The following is an 18,095-nucleotide window of genomic DNA, read 5'->3' on the forward strand; positions in this document are numbered from 1 at the left end:
TGGGCAAATTTTCAATTGTTTATATTATTTCAGCATTCAAGTTATCTGGCTAGCTGACACCTCTAAGCAGTTACACCTCAACATGTTCTCTTATTCTCCATTAATCATTATGATAGCTGTAATATTACACTGTATTCATTGCATTGATATAATGTTACATTCTGCTAAGTGGGATAAGAAGAGTGTAAGAACCAATACATATAAATACCAGGGAGTATTCTGTTTGATATCTATATTAAGATTAACATAAAAATGTGTTAGGGCTTTCATTAACAAAATACCACAGACTGGGTAGCTTAAACAATAGGGCTTTCCTTACAGTGTTGGAGGCTAGAAGTCTAAGATCAAGATATTAGATGGTTTTATCTGAGGCCTCTCTCCTTGGCTTGCAGATAGTCACTTTCTTGCTGTGTCCTCACATGGCCTTTTCTCTGTGCACATACATCCCTGCTGTTTGTCATGTGTCCAAATTTTTTTTTTTTTAAGGACACCAGTCAGATTTGATTGGGTCCCACACTAATAACTTCCTTTTTTAATTAAAGATTATTTATTTGACAGAGACACAGCGAGAGAGGGAACACAAGCAGGGGGAGCGGGACAGGGAGAAGCAGGCTTCCCGCGGAGCAGGGAGCCCGATGTGGGGCTCGATCCCAGGACCCCGGGATCATGACCTGAGCCGAAGGCAGACGCTTAACGACTGAGCCACGCAGGCGCCCCTAATAACTTCCTTTTAACTTTATCACTTCTTTAAAGGCCCCATCTTCAAACATTCCACATTTTGGGGTACTGGGGATTAGGTCTTCAACATATGGGGTTTGGGAAAACACAGTTTAGCCCACAACCTGTGGTAATGTGTTGTATTAGTGCATATTTTTAAAACAGTGGGGGAAAAAAAAACAACTGACAGAGACAATTTGAAAATGAGTAAGAAGTCTCAAGACTTGAATCAAAGGAGAGCTAGAAAAACTAATACATTAATAAGTAACATTTATTAAAACTATGAGATATGTGTGTGTATATATGTATATATACACAAATATATATATATATAAAATTATCACAAAATGCCTACAAGATAGGTATTATTCCCACTTCTTAGATGAGGACACTTAGATTCTGAACATGAATCCCATAATTCATAAAAGGTCTTAAATCTATAGAGCTATCCAAATTATTGTTTACATTCAACATACGGTAGCTATGGCAGAGAAGATAGGAACGTACAATATAACAGAACATTTGCACTAAAAAATTGTTCAAAATAACAGCTATAACAGATTAATTTTAGTTATCTAATATTCATTTCTGTGATTTGCATTTCCAGATGATTAGAGATAAACATGATTGTACACATGACAGAAAATTGTTCACATTATAAATGTAATTCTATCTTTTGTTGATCCAATGATAATTATGAAAGTCTTGGTGCAAATTTTGATAAGACGGTAAAAGTTTTCATCATCTTTTCCCCACAGTGATTTTCAAAAGTTTGAGAAAACATGAAAATATGTGAATGCTAGTCTTCAAATAAATCTGATGCATTTTCAAAAATATTTCCTTTTGCAATAAAGTTTATGTGTATTTCAGAATTATAAATTGTCATCTGAACAATGCAAATTGGCAGCTATTATAGTTATGTACACAAGTCATATTTTGCTTCAATTACTTTTGCTTAGTTTTGAATTTTCAGTGCCACTTTCATAAATCATCAGGTAATAATTTGTTTAGAAGTCACATATTTAAAAGCCATGTCTAGTAATTAACTTTAGGGCTAAAGAAATGAAAGACTACCACCAATATGTTTGTGTCCTATCTATCTGTGTATAGTCATCATTTAAAGTAGAACAATATTCACACTGACACGTTTGGGAAAAAATGACATAGCTTGTTTGAAGTACATATTCAAATATTTAAAAAGGAAAAAAGGAAAGAAGATTGGATTTATTTCAAAATAACCTTTAACTTCTGAAAATAATAATCACATTCAAATGGACTTGTGAAACAGTTTTAATTTTTATTCAAAATATGAGATGTCATCATTAGCCCTTGTCTTACTCTTGAAAAATGGAGACAATTATACAGGAAAAGGAAGGGAAACAGGGCTATTAGATTCTAAGCTCCAGTTTAAAAAATATTCAGATAAGGCAGGTAAAAAAAAAAAACTCCAGATAATTTCCCAGTGTCAAACATTGTCATATGCCTGCTTATCTCATAAATATTTATTAGAATAGTTTATTTTAGATTTATTTTCTAAATACCATTTCTTGCTTTAAATGAAGGCTCCCCAGCAGTGCTAATACCTGTTTCATAAACTGACCTGCAGTTTCTTTAAATCCAAATCGATTGGAATTTTTTTTTTAAAGAATAAATATCACACACCCATAGTAAAATATTGTATCACCACCAAATATATGTGAGTAGTATTTTACAATGAAGAAATTCAGAGCATTTAAGAGTATATTACTATACTAATTGGACTGACCAAAGTATGGGCCTTTGTATAACATATTCTGAAGAAGTCACCTGAAAAATGGGGGGAAATAGTGGTTGAAATAAAGCTTAGGTCTGATGAGTTTTGACTAAAATTATATAGCTAATAAAATTCTTAAGAAATCGATGAAAAGCACTGTTCCTAATGTGAACTATAATTAGATGGTGATTCTCCTCCAACAGTCAATACTAACTCAGTAGCTGACCTTGATGTGGAAGCAAAAAGAGGGCTTTGTTATTATTAATTAGGCTCAGGGAGGAGACTTTTTTTCCCCCCCTTAAATAAAGGGATTTGATCAAATGTGAACTGGTAGCTGTCAAAAGTGGTACAAGCTATCAAATGGCCCTATGTTGTAAACCTCCACTTAATTCTGACATTGCAGAGAAGCCTATTACCACCTTACTTAAAATAAGAAATGAAATACCAAGTAAAAAACAAGGAAAAAATCAAACAACAATAACAAAACCCTGTGATAGTGAATTTGTGCGAAAACCATAGTAAGGAATAAAATGTATACAGCAACAGTGCATATGCAGGGTACGTTTCTTGTCAGCAGATCCCTCTGCAGAACCGAAGTGTACTGAGTGTATTCTGTGGCCAGTTCACTAACGCCGAAAGTAAGCGTGGCCACTGCCGTTATTCGTGGTTGTTGGCTGAACGTCTGTCATCTTGGGAAACAGTCACTAGACTTTTTTCTTAAGCAGTTTCTCATTAATAAGATTCATTCTGGTTCACTGTGGATCAGAACTTAACTGACCTCCTTGCCTCTTTTTAAAACTCCCATGTTTGACAGGCAGCCACTAAAATAAACCCTTCCCCTTTTCAATTTCCCTTTCTTTTCCGTAAGGTGGACCCTTATGTAAACCTAAAAACATATATGGTAACCTAATATACAAGGTTTCTCAAAGTGCAAAATGTGTTACACACAGTTTCATAGGCTTCATTTAAACAAAGCATTTTATACAATACAGTACAGTTTGAGATTTCTGCTCATAAATTACACCATTCAACAGACAACTACTGTAAAAAGCTTGGCCGACTCAAAGTAAGCCAATGCTTCTACAGTTGAACTGTACAAGCTTTGTTCAGACCTAAAAAAGCATCACCTTCTACTTATCACATATGTACACATATATTTTAAAATACTATTTAAATGCTTATGTAGAGCTAGACAAATCTCACAAACCACGAATTCTACTGTTTGGTTTCTGGTTTGCACACACACAGTATACAGTATTTAAAAAAGATAATGTGCAGCACTATTTTATCTCCTTCCGCAAGACCTCCTCATCCTCTAAGTCTTTTGGAAGGGTTCTCGTCCGCTGCAGCACCACGCTAAGCTCTTCAATTACCCTTGACGGTAACTTACTATCAGAGTCCAAAGCAGCTTTGCCATTCCTGTCCTCAGTCTTCCTCAATGTCTTGAGGCCTTTATGGCTTTTTTGCTGCCCGTGAAGGACGTCAGCCTCTGGGTCCTCCAGACAGTTGAAACTCCGATGTTTTCTGGTTCGAGTTCGAAGTTTCTCATCCTTGTGCTCCAGGCAGTGGGCCACCATGGAGGCTCTCTCCTTTAAGCTGCTACCCCCCAACTCTTGATCCCGCTCTTCACTGAGCCGCAACCTTTCCAGTTCTGCTCTGGCACTCTGAAAAGAAAATGCAACATCCCACAGGAAAGCAAGATTTAGTACAAGGTAAGTTTAAAAGACACATGCCGCGTTAAATGTTGATGCTCCTTATGTTCATGCTTATTTCCATGACTGAGGTTCTAACTTTACTTCGACAGAACTGGCATGTCTGAATTGACTAACCAAGACATCAATACAGGTATCTTAGAGCTAAAAGATCAACTGAAAGGTAGATCATGGAAATTCATTTTAACATGCGTTTAACACACAGCTTCAAAGAAGTCTCTCAGGTTATTCAGGTGGACTCATTTCAAACATGCCTCTTCCAATTCATTTCTGCTTGAATGCATCATATGTTCATGTATCTGTATTTCCTACGGTGTCCTGTCTGTGGCCACGTGATTTGGGGACATGCTCTATACTCGTACTTACAGCCCCTCCTTTGAGACTTACAGTACATAGTAGTATATTAAAAGTGTTGAGAAGTTTTATGGCAAAAAGATCTGTTTAACTTCTTTTTCTTCCTCCGACACAATGCCTATTAGAATCCCACAGATACATTCCTGGAAACACCGAAATATATAGTTATGTATTAAACCCACTTTTGTATCTGAGGATTAGAGTATACATTAATTCAGTGAGCTATAAAGGTGCGCTTTCCTAACTAGTGTTCAGAACATCTTGTGACCGGGCAATTTCTGGCATATAGAACTTCCATCATATTATCAAAGGGTATGAAAATTTAATCAAGTGTAAGATACAAGAACAAACAGAGAATCAAAAGCATAGAGCAGTATGGAGCCACATAGAAAGGATACCCAATAAATTAGATCAGGATGTAGGTGAAGTGGAAAGAGAAAAGTTATTCTTTTCACAAGAAGCAACAATTGAAGAAACATCTTCAAAATTTCCCCAGTAAAAACTGCCAAGCCTAGAAAGCAAAAATCTGAAGGAGCACTTAAGTTATGAATATTGAAAGAAAGTGTAATGAAAATGGTAATATATTAAGTATGAAATTGTGAGTAGCATAAACGGTAAAGATCTTCAATACAATGTTTAAAAGACAACATCCCACCTTTCTCTAGGGCAGTTATCTAATGTGATTATCTGAATGCCCTGCTAGAAAGACTCAGTGCAAGCAGGGTTTTTGTTTGATATGTTCCCTGAAGCGTGAACCTAGTACAGTGCCTGCACTTAGAAAGTGATCATTAACTTATTAAATAGTGAATATAAGGTCGGTTTAAAATTTTTCAAATGTATAACATGTTCTATTTTCCTAAATTCCATCAAATCCAGGTTTGGAATTGAAACATACAAATTCAGGCTGAATACAAATATTTTCACAAATGTATTTTATACATTTTATAACTTGGAATTTTCTGATAAAATTATGATTATATATCTCAGGTAAATACATTTCTTCTACTCTAAAAACTGATGAAATGTTTAGTATCTAACTTAATTCCAAAGTCTCATTTGAATATGTTAAAATATTGAGAAATTGGTGATGCTTGCATAATGTGAATGTATATACAAGGCCAATAATTACACTTAAATATGGTGAAAATGAACAGTTTTTATATTTTTACATATATTTACTACAACAAAATAACCCCTCCCCTGCAAAGAATGATGGCTAAGCAGCATAGGGCTGTGATTGGGAGTTTATAAATATTAAACATGTTAAGTTTCATTTGGCATCTCTTACCTGAGGAAAATTAAGGAGCAATATAAATTTTTTTTTAAATTGAAGTATAGTTGACACACAGTATTACATTAGTTTCATGCGTACAACACAGTGATTTGACAAGTCTATGTTATGCTATGCTAAACACAAGTGTAGCTACCATCCGTCATCCGAAAGTGCTATTATAATATCATCTGACTATATTCCCCATGTTGTGTCTTTTATTCCCATGACCTATTCATTCCGTAACTGGAAACCTGTGCACCTCCCACTCCCCTTCACCCACTTTGCCCACTCCCAACCCTCCTCCCTTCTGGCAACCATCGTTTGTTCTCTGTATTTATGGATCTGTTTCTGTGTGTTGTTTTTTAGATTCTACATGTAAGTAAAATCACATCATATTTGTCTTTCTCTGACTTGTTTCATTTAGCGCAGTATCTTTTAGGCCCATCCATGTTGTTGCAAATGGCAAGATTTCATTCTTTTTCTTTTGGCTGAAAAATATTTCATTCAATACATCTACACCTCTTCTTCATCCATTTGACTATTGATGGACACTCGGGCTGCTTCCATATAATGCTGCAATAAACACAGGGGTGCATATATCTTTTTGAATTAATGTTTTCATTTTCTTTGGGTAAATACACAGTAGTGCAATTACTCGATAGTATGGTATTTCTATTTTTCATTTTTTGAGGAACCTTCACACTGTTTTCCATAGTGGCTACACAAATTTACATTCCCACCAACAGGGGAATGTGAATGAGGGATTTTTTTCTCCACAGCCTCACTGACACTTGCTATTTCCTGTCGACGTTGGATACCAGCTATTCTGACTGGTGTAAAGTGCTATCTCATTGAAGGTTTGTTTTTGTTTTTTCCATCATGGTTTTGATTGGCATGTCCCTGATGATGAGTGATGTTGAGCATCTTCTCGTGTGTCTGTTAGCCATCTGTATTTCTTTGGAAAAATGTCTATTCAGGTCCTCTGCCCATTTTAATTGGATTATTTGTTACCGTGGCACTGAGTTGTAAAAGTTCCTTATATATTTTGGATATTAACCCCTTATCAGGGATATCATTTACAAATATGTTCTCCCATTCGGCAGGCTGTCTTTTCTTGGTTTCCTTTACTGTACAAAAGCTTTTTATTTTGGTATAGTCCTAATAATTTATTTTTGCTTTTGTTTCCCTTGCTCAAAGAGATGTACCACAAATATGTTGCTGAGGCCAACATTGCCTATGTTTTATTCTAGGAGCTTTATGGCTCAGGTCTCACCTTTAAAGTCTGTAATTCATTTTGAATTTATTTTTGTGTATGGTGTAAGAAAGTGGTCCCATTTCATTCTTTTACATGTAGCTGTCCAGCTTTCCCAACACGATTTATTGAAAAGACTGTCTTCTTGCCATTGGATGGTCTTTTCTGCTTTGTCAAAGATTAGTTGACCACGTAGCTGTGGATCCATTTCTGGGTTTTCTATTCTGTTCCATTGATCTATGCCTATTTTTGTGCCAGTACCAAACTGTCTTGTTATTATACATTTGTAGTGTATCTTGAAATCTAGGATTATGATACCTTCAGCTTTGTTCTTCTTTCTCAAGATTGCTTTGGCTGTTCAGGGTTTTTTTGTGGTTCCGTACAAATTTTAGAATTATTCTAGTTCTGTGAAAAATGTTATTGGTATCCTGATAGGGATTGCATTAAATCTGTAGATTGCTTTGGGTAGTGTGGACATTTTAATAATACTGGTTCTTCCACTCCATGAGCACAGAAAATCTTTCCATTTGTGTCATCTTCAATTTCTTTCATCTTTTTGGTTAGGTGATTATTCCTAGGTATTATTTTTTGTGCAACTGGAAATGGGATTGTTCTCTTTCTGCTATTCCATTAGTGTACAGAAACTCAGCATTTTAATAATATTCTTCTAGCCCACGAGCATGGAATATCTTTCCATTTGTGTCATCTTCAATTTCTTTCATCAGTGTTTTATAGTTTTTGGAGTAGAGGTCATTCACTTCCTTAAGTTTTTCCCCCAGGTTATTTTATTCTTGCAATTGCAAATGGACCTGTTTTCTTAATTTCTTTCTGTTGCTTTGTTATTAGTATATAGAAGAACAGATTTCTGTATATTAATTTTGTATCTTGTAACTTTACTGAATTCATTTATCATTTCTAATGGTTTTTTAGTGGTGTCTTAGGGTCTATAGTGATTTTACATATCATAGGAACAGTTCTCATTATCTTTCAACCATCAGCAGGTAGACGTTGGGATTTTCTTAGATGTAGTATTCATGCAGGTAATGCTGAAATTTCAAATAAACTTTAGTATTAGCCTAAGAGATGTAATCTTATACGAAGATGGAGAGAGGTGAGGGAAGTAACCTGTTAAGAGTCGAGAGGATTAGGGGAGGGGAGGCCTGGGTGGCTCAGTCAGTCAAGCATCTGACTCTTGATTCCAGCTCAGGTCATGATTTCAGGATCCTGAGGTCGAGTCCCAGGTTGAGCTCTGCGCTGATGATGCTCTCCCTCTGACTTTCCCCCTGCTCAACACTCTCTCTCAAATAAATAAAATGTTTTTTAAAAAGAGTTGAGAGGATGGGACAGTGCGGCTTCAAGTGAACAATATGATGTGCTGGGAACACCCTTCATGTTGTGGAGAAAGGAGGACATAGTTTATGTGCCACATTGTCCTTAAAAGATAAGACATTAATAATTTAAAAAGGATAAGTTATGAAATTAGAGGAGCAAGAGCGAATGTGTCAGAGTATGTTTAGAGAAAAGTAGTTGTTTGAATGGAAAGGTCAGTGTGAAAAGCAGTCCTCCTCCCTGCACAGAGTAGTTTCTACGTCACAGGAATGTGTTCTCAGAGGAGATCCCTTACGTGGCTTTAGTCTGTACCCATATCTATTTTCCATTATATCCAGATGTAGGCCACTGGTTATGGAGGCCTCAAAAATACCAAAACGTACAATGATCAATATAAATGCTCTCAAATAACTTTCACTACTAAACTCACTGTATTAGTTGGTAATCTCCATGCTATAAAATATATAATCCTATCACTAATCCTCACAATACTGCTTTAGAGACATTATTTACAGTAAATAAACATGATTAAACTATAAAGTAAATTATATATAATTTACTAAAGGTAAATTATATTTTAAGACACAGAAATAGAAATGCCCATTCACCCAAGGTCACAGAAGTGGGAATTTGGAATGGGATGCCATGGTGCCCTGTTTGGAACCAATGTGCCTCTTTATGTGCTTCAGGATGGGGACGGAGGAGAGAAGCATGCAATGATTCTAGGTCACCATTTTCTGCTGGAACTGCATCATTCTTCTTTGCTCACTGTTTTTGTTTTACAGATGACAAAAAATATGACCATTTTGGAAATGAGTAAATTATCCCATATCGTCTTCCAAGTTCCTTATTATTTTGACTCGAATGTTAACTGTGCACTAGGCGTTATTCTAATAAATTCTAAAGTATGATATCATTGAATCATAACAGCCTTATAAGGTAGAGCCTTTTTTTATCCCTCCATGCTTACAGATAAAAAGGCTGAGCACAATGTAGTTAGGAGGTACCCAAATCACAGGTGGGACCTAGCACGTACATTCTTAAGTACTATATTTGCCTCTCCGTGTGTGATTTCCTTTGACAACAACTTACTTTCCCTGGCTTATTCAGCTAGCTCACTACTCAATTTTAGAAGTTGCTTTTTCCAGGAAGACTTCCTGCCTGAATGAGGTATCCTCATACAGATTTTAATAGAACCTCATGAAATCAAGACAAGACTTGAAATGGTAAGTTACCAAATGGCTGAAGCATCAAATTTTCTTATGAGTATATCGTACTTAATAGATCTTTAAAAAAATATATTGCTTATTTATTTACTTATTTAGAAAAAGTGCAGGGGGGCGGAGAGAAACCCAAGCAGACTCCTCACTGAGCATGGCTCCTGACATGGGGCTCGATCTCACAATCCTGGGATCATGACTTGAGCTGAAACCGAGTCGGATGCTTAACCGACTGTGCCACCCAGGTGCTCCCCTACTTAGCAATATTTTAAACCATTTTCCCTTTTTAAAACAAAGGATCAAAAATGATTATTCATTTTATAAACATATTTTCTTAAATATTTACATGAATCTAACTCTATAACAAACATTTAAATGGTTCATATGAAATTTTTATTTTTTATTTATTTATTTTCTTTAAAGATTTTATTTATTTATTTGACAGAGAGAGACACAGCGAGAGAGGGAACACAAGCAGGGGGAGTGGGAGAGGGAGAAGCAGGCTTCCCGCCGAGCAGGGAGCCCAAAGTGGGGCTCGATCCCAGGACCCTGGGATCATGACCTGAGCTGAAGGCAGATGCTTAACGACTGAGCCACCTAGGCGCCCCTGGTTCATATGAAATTTTTAATTTCAATTTTGTTTTAATGCTTTTTAAACTTCCAATGTTTTTCCAACACTGGAACATTTAAAATTTTTCTTTGCCAAATTTGTTGAATCACCACATTTACAAAAAGGTTAATTTAGCTTAACTACTTGTAAATTTTCTAGCAATTAATATTTCATGGAATTATTTTTAAAAGCCTATAACAAGTTCTTTGTTGTTTGGAGTTCGTCAGTTTTCTGATCTTAAGCATGCTAAAAGAGAAAAAAAATTTATCTCTAAAATTCTGGATTTGAGATTAGGTAACAAATTATTACACTATATATTTATAGATCATCATCCTAATTCTATACTGGATATTGGTTAATGTATTTTGATTTGGTCCTAATAATTTATTTTTTGCTTTGCTCCATAACTGATCCACATCAGAAGTAGCTGGGGTCCCAGTAGGGCACATCTACTCCCTATGTTTGCTTCATTTGTTCCAACTATGTTTCCTAATTTGGGTTCTTATGAAATGTGACCCTTAGAATTTTAAGATTCTAGATTAGCTGAGGAACCCGTAATTGTGCAGAATAGTTTTTCCTGATTTAAAAAAAAAAAAAAGTGCAGAAGGACTGAATAGGCAACAAAGGAAATAACCATTATTTTCATGGCTTTTATCTTTTAGTGAAGAGAAATATTACACTGGGGTAAATGTTCAAGGAAAGATCTACATGGAAAGATTTTTTAAAATCTAATCACTAAATTAAAATACCTTTAGTCTTTTAAAAGAAGTTATTTCTGTTTGGAAAGAAAGATTCAAACAGTTCAATCCCAAACCCCAAAGAAGTAACACCTTTACATGCTTTTCTTTTTGCTTTTAGGGGCTCAATTAAGGCACCAAAACATGCATTAATCCCAAAGTATCTAATGAGTTTTGAGTGCAAACAGATTTTCTCCTTTCCTGAAGAGATTGAACTTCAAGTCAAGATTGATGCTATGTATGTTCTCCCCCACCCCGCAAGGTGAGAAGGAAAACAAATAGCCGCTTTTCTGAAAGATGCTAGGTCTTTTTTATTGATGCTCAGGGGTCATCTTGCAGTTCCTTAAATTAACTGCGACACCCCATCAGTTCCCAAACCACTGGAATTTGATTGTGTTACTAGAAAGTCTAGTTACCATGGCTCCAGACACAATCGGCCCTGGGCTCATTGTAAGTGTGTTAAAAGTGAACCTGTAAGACTAATGTGAGACTGTGATTTACCAGGCGGACTTCTGTATACACATTTAAAATTGCTTGGCTATGTGAGGGATAAGAAAATAAGTAGTGTTATGCATATTTAATTGAATGGTCAATGACATTATTAAAACTCTTTAAGAAAAGTTAAAATATAAAACTTAAAGGAGAAGCACAGGGTCATTCATAATGTTTTCTTGCTGGATGTGATTTTTACTATGCTTTCCAAAGATTATTGTTGTGCTTTTGAAGCCAAAGAAGTAATTAATGTAATCACATTAAGACATAAGAAAACAAATGCTATAATTAATATAAAACAAACAAAATCCTAACCTACCTCAATATTTCTCCGGGCTTGGGTTCCACTTCTCTCATGCTGGATGGGAATTAGAGGCAAACCTCCAATTTTGGGATTTTTGGTTATAGAACGTTTTCGTTCCTTTCCAGCTGGTGGCCATATATCATTTTCATGCTGAGGAAACACAATTTCTTGCTGTTGGTGTGTGATTTTATTATGTGGTATATCATGTTATAGAGTCACTTGGCTCCTTTTCCATACATCCAAATCAAATGATCCGCTTTCCATGAGAAAGCCATTTGTAATTAAGCTGTGGACTCCTGGCAGGAGCATCGCTTGAGGATGTAAAACCCTTAAGTGAACAGAGCTTTGCGGTCTCAGTTCAATTTCTAAGTTTCAAATCCATGGCTTTTGTACTACTTATCAAATCAAAAGGAGAAAAATATTTGAGGAAACTGGCAAATCTCTTTGTGGGGAAAAAATAATACACTTGTCTATATTTCTCAGCCCCGTAATCACAGTAACTATGCATCCATTTTCTCCCTCCACCAAAGGCAACTTTAGCGTAAAAATAATTTAACCTCATAGTCCTCAATTCAACCTAAGGCACAGCTATCAGAAAAATTAGCCTCATTTTATGACCTTTTGAAAAATGTTACTCTTCCATCTAATTGAATTCCAAAGAAATTACCTTGCACACATTTATACAGAAATCACTGTACAACAGAGAATGGCACATTTGTTCTCAAATTATTGACTACATATTCTGGCCAACTGAAGAACTATAGATATGACTGGAGAAAAATTAATTTTGCATGGGGAGAAATATCCACAGGTAAAAATATAAGTCCTTGAGTGATAAATCCTTCAGATATGCATATAAAAGACAAATCTTAAAAAGAATTTTTCTACTCCTCAGGGTAGATTAACTTTTCAGAAGTTGGCAAAAGCAAACTGATTTTCAGACAACAATCTATGAAAGAAATATAGAATACCAATTATAAAATGATAAGCTTTACAGAGATGTTCTGATGAAAACTTTTTGGTAAACTATATAGCTAAATGCCTATTCTTATGATTCAACATATTCCTATCTTAAGTTGCAACTGGTATTTTAATGTGTTTTATAGCAAAGAGTTCATTTCAATTAATATTGACTGTGTACCCATATATAATGGCGAGATTATATTGAGGGATATACTGCCAGACTTGGTGCTTATCAGTGTGCATAATCTCATTAATGTGTATCATAAAAATTTATACAATCTCACTTAACATATATAACTATAATCTTATTTAATCTTCATTGATCCTACAGTGTAGATCTTTATTACTAGATTGTCTATGCATCAGATCTGCCCTTGAATTTTAGTGAAGCCTTTATTTTGGTTCAGCAAATCTGTAATGGTAAGTTATTAAATATTTCAGAAAGTTACAAGCTTTGTAATGCTATATTTATGTCACAGCCCCAAACTTGGTAAAAATAATTTTGATATTATATAATTGGGATGTTCCCAACATGTAAAGCTCCAAGAAAACTGGCTGGAAAGGAATTCATTAAGCCTATGGATTATGCTTACACTTTTACTCACTCATGTATAATGCATGTGCTAAATGATAATCAGAGAAACGTAAGAGCAAACACAGTCTCAAATATGTATTTCTTTTTCTGACATGATATATACTACGTTGTGTATACTAATTCGTTCTTACCAGACTGATCCAAGAGGTATTTTTCCCAACATGCAAAACACTGTACCTAGTAATACATTCCGACATTTATAGTTATTTATAAGTGACCCCAAGAGTCATACTGCATGGATCATACAGCTGAGGATCTTACGTTCATTATTATACCCATGATCACACCCCAAAATCTTCAGTTCTATCTCCCACTTTCTATTTTTTCCCATCCATCCAGCTTTGAGGCATAAGTGACAGAATTACAGGATACTGAAAATACACAATGTGATGATTTGATCTATGTATACACTGTGAAAGGATTCTCCTCCATCAAGTCAATTAAGGCATCTATCATCTCATTTATTTTGGTGAGAACATTTAACTTCTACTCAACAAATTTCAGTGATACAGTATAGTATTAACGATCTCAACAGTGACCGTGTTCTACATGAGATCCTCAAACCTTGTTCATCTTACAGCTGAAAGTGTGTACCCTTTTACCAACCTCTCCTTACTTCCCCACCCAGCAACCACTTTTCCACTCTCTGTTTCTAGGAGTTCAACTCTTATTTTTAGATTCCATATGTAAGTGATACTTGCAGTCTTTGTGTGGCTTATTTCACTCAGCATAATGCCCTCCAAGTTCATCCATGTTGTCAGAAATGACAAGGTTTCTTTCTTATTTAAGGGTGAATAATGTTTAATTGTGTGTGTGTGTGTACACACACATTTTCTTTAGCCATTCATCCTTGGACTTAGATCATTTGACAGGACCTAAGGTCACTTACATACCTTTGCAATTGTGAATAATGCTGCAATGAACATGAGTCTGTCTCGCTCTTTCTGACCTTGACCTCTTACCTTTCCAGCTAACAATTTAGTTTTATTCACTTTAGACTCCTTGAGACCTCCAGTCTAGTCCCTGCCATCATCCTACTTTCCACACACCCCCACCGTCACAGAGTTCATAGTCATGCGGTATAATTACCTCCTTATAAATACCTTCAAGTCCTGTGCTACTCTCCTCTCATCACACTTGCCTGGCAAAGCCCCCATCCTAGTGAAACCCAATTCTCCTTAGTCTATGGGTGCCTACCAACTGATGAAGAAAAAAGATGGTCACGCTACAGATGCATCTCACTTTAAATTTAACCTTAAAGTTCAGGCAAGCACTCAGCATTAAGGTGAAGTTCTACTGTAGTGCAATTGGCTTCCTTACTTATTTCTCACCTTTCCTCCACCCCTACACTTCCAATATCCGTCCCTAACTCATTGAAGGTGAGCTCACTGATTTCATTTTAAAAACCACTAGTAATCACTGAAGAACTTCATTTTCCCACTGTGAAATATACTACTCTCCCTGCATCTTTTAGCCATATAAATGAGGCTCCCTTTTCTTCCCACTATTTACTCTGGCTACAAGTAACTTTTCTTCAGTCAAAAGTGCTCAACAGGCTACAATAGATAGTCAATAATAATGTGTGACACTCTGGTATACAACAATTTTTTCAGCAACGATGAACATATGTGCACTTGTTCACACTGCTCCATGTCTGCTCGGGGCCTCTGCTGGTTTAATAATCGCTTTCCTCAAAATAAGGCAAAAACAGAGAGGGAGGCAAACCATAAAAGACTCTTAACTACAGAGAACAAACTGAGGGATGATGGAGGGTGGGGGATGGGTAAAACAGGTGACGGGCATTAGGGAAGGCACTTGCGATGAGCCCATTGCGTGTGGAATATGTAAGGGATGAATCACTACATTCTACTCCTGAAACCAGGGCTATACTATATGTTAACTAACTTGAATTTAAATAAAAACTTGGAAGGAAAAAAAAAATCACTTTCCTCTTCTGTCAATTTTTTCTTCCAATTACTGAATTTTCTCCATTAGCATCTGTGCAAAGTGCATACCCTCCCATCTTAAATAAACTGAAACCCCAAAACCTACCCTGACCTCGCCTTTCTCTCTAGTCACACAGCCTTATTTATCTTTATAGCAAATTCCTTGACTGGATTTTCTATACTGGTTATCTGTTTTTTCTTCCTCGCCATGCTTCTCATTTCTTTTGTTTTCTTTTTTTTTCTCCTCGGCTTGACCTTTAAAGTTTGGAGTGCCCCAGGGCCGCTGCTTTTGTCCTTTTTCTTTCTTCCTCTCCCGCATCATACCCTCCTTTCATTTTATATTCTCATATCTACCCCAAATTCAGGGCTTTCAATGCAAACTGAACACTGACTTCCCCCAAATTTACACTGCAACCCCAAATTTTCATCTGAGGGTTTGTTTTTTTAATTTAAATAATCTCTACACCCAACGTGGGGCTTGAACTCACAATCCTGAGATCAAGAGGCACATGCCCTTCCAACAGAGCCAGCCGGTCACCCTTTGCCTGAGTTTCTGATCTATAGATCCAATTTTGCTATTCAGCATATTATTTGTATGTCTAACAGGCATCTCCAATTTCATATGGCTGAAAGAGAATTCTCAATTTTCTTCTGCATCTCTGATCTTATCACTTCTACTTGCCAGTTGCCCAAGGCTAGAAAAAAATCCCAGGACTCTTCCTTGATTTGTACTCCTTCTCTCAAACCGCTGTCGCCAATCAATCTGCAAATTCTGCTGGCTTCACCTTCAACTACTCTTGGATCTTAAAGGTCTCACTGTGTCCACTGTTACCACCCTAGTCTGAGCTGCCCATCTTTTCACAGCTGTTCTTCCTGCTTCCATCTTGGACCCCCAATAGTGTGCCCTCAACAAACTAAATTATTATTTCTTCAGTTAACATAAATCAGATCAAATCCTTCTCCTGTTCCCCATACTCCTAAACGGGGACTATACGATCTGCTTAGTGGCTTCCTCATCTTCTACATCTTTGTGCACACCGCCCTTCACGATGTTCATGGAAGCACATCCCAGGACCTTGTCGTTGCTGGCCCCTGTAACTGGAATGCTCTCCCCACTCCTCCATACCTGCATGATTTGCTCCCTAATTTCAGACAGGTCTCCGCACAACTGTCAGCTATTTGGAAAGGCATTTTCCTGAGAACCTCTCCTAGTTAGTGCCCTTCCTTACCTCAGTCACACCCATTCCTTTCCCTTATTTTATTAAACTAATATCTATCTGAAATTCTGTCAAATTATTTATGTTCTCTCCCCTTTCTTATTTTAGAAATATTGAGAGAGCGAGCGAGCAAGCATACAAGCAGGAGGAGCAGCAGAGGGAAAGGGAGAAGCAGGCTCCCAACTGAGCAGGGAGCCCAGTGTGGGGCTCAATGTACTTTGTAAATGGTACTGGGTTCTCCGGGGCAGGTGTCCGTACAGGTCTTACGAGACTGACAGAGCCCTTCTTCTCATGGAGTTTATGTTTTAGTAGGAGAGGCAGAAATGAAAATTCTAATTACACAACGCTTTCTAATCAGAAATACAACTGATGTACAGAATGTTCAGGGTTCCTATAGGCTGAACGTCTGACTGGTCGGAAGATGAGGGAGAATTTCTCTGAGAATGTGACACATAAGTGAAAATCTAGAGGGTTTCTGAATCAGGGTGCAGATGGGGTTGGATATTAGAAAAGTATTCTGCACACCCTAAAGAACTCCTTATAAGGAGCACTTATTGTGTGTGTGTGTGTGTGTGTGTGTGTGTTAATATATATATATATATATATATATATATATCTCAACATTTGCTAGTTTCCTGTCTCCCTATGGAAGTGAGCCATTAAATCCTTAAATCCAAGAAGGCCTTTGTGTTTATCTTAATCCAAAGAAGTGGAACGAGCAGAGGAAAAGTAATTGGGCTGAATCTCTAGGGCCAAGACAATGAAGGATAGATGAGGCAGGGGGAAAGAAGTTGGCCATGAGAGCAACCTTTGCTTTCTGGTTATTTCTATTTATACCTTGATTTTCAACCACAGAGTCTAGTGACTTCCATTATAAAAGCAAAAAAATCAGAGTAGTTGTACCACAGACACTGTAATAGTTTTCACTCTATGGTTCCAATTTTACTAAAACACTTCAAAACTAGTTTGCTTTCTTTTTAAAATATCTGAATTTCTGAAAAGTCACAAATAAGAGGAAAAGTCTCTAAAAAAAGTTAAGTCTTTTCCTGTCTATGTGTTTTCAGGTAGTAACAGTAGCGTCAGACTGCGAAGAGCAGTGTTTATTAACCACTGGAAAGGTTAATAAATGAACAGAGAAAATGGTTTTCAAAACAAACAGGGGCCAAATTTGGGGGTGAATTAACTTCCCACTTATAAGAGAAACAGGGAAGTACATCCTCAGTAATAAAGAGTGGCAACTTAATCATTACCAGTGTATTTCAATGCTCTTTTGGGAAGCATTGCTGGGAATTCAGCCAGACAAGTTGGGGGGAAAGAAACAATCCTATTAATAGACTACGTAACCCTTCCCCCAAAGACACAGTCCTCCTATAGGGAGGAGACTAAATGGGGAATTGAGTATAGGTATTAGCTTCTGGCACCCCTGGGTTTAAACCACTAACTAAATATATGTGCTGAGCTAGTTAGAGAATCTTCATTACCTTTATTCCCTCATCTACAAGCAACGCCATGCATGGTTTGCTACAAAGAATACATGAGTTAACTCTTCTGAAGAATCCAGCACACAGTAAGTATTAAAGGAATATAGGCTCCTGTCCTTATTTCTGGAAAGGCTAGAGTA

The 18,095-nt window shown here is 36.6% G+C and overlaps 1 protein-coding gene across 8 annotated transcripts in view; it reads right to left on the reverse strand.

The window, feature by feature from the left end:
- Nucleotides 1-970: 970 nt before the first annotated feature.
- Nucleotides 971-18,095, reverse strand: part of ARAP2 (ArfGAP with RhoGAP domain, ankyrin repeat and PH domain 2) — a 181,163-nt gene continuing 164,038 nt past the window's right edge. For all 8 annotated transcript variants that reach the window (XM_073891514.1, XM_073891516.1, XM_073891517.1 and 5 more), the window contains 2 exons: nt 11,769-11,903; nt 971-4,134 (listed from right to left, as the gene is read on the reverse strand). In XM_073891514.1, coding sequence (XP_073747615.1) covers nt 3,751-4,134; nt 11,769-11,903 — 519 coding nt within the window. In that variant the 3' untranslated portion in view covers nt 971-3,750. The remainder of the gene's footprint in view (nt 4,135-11,768; nt 11,904-18,095) is intronic.

Source organism: Callorhinus ursinus, unplaced genomic scaffold, assembly GCF_003265705.2.
Source record: "Callorhinus ursinus isolate GAN/ISIS: 27379988/994484 unplaced genomic scaffold, GSC_fseal_2.0 scaffold4, whole genome shotgun sequence".
Lineage (NCBI taxonomy): Eukaryota > Metazoa > Chordata > Mammalia > Carnivora > Otariidae > Callorhinus > Callorhinus ursinus.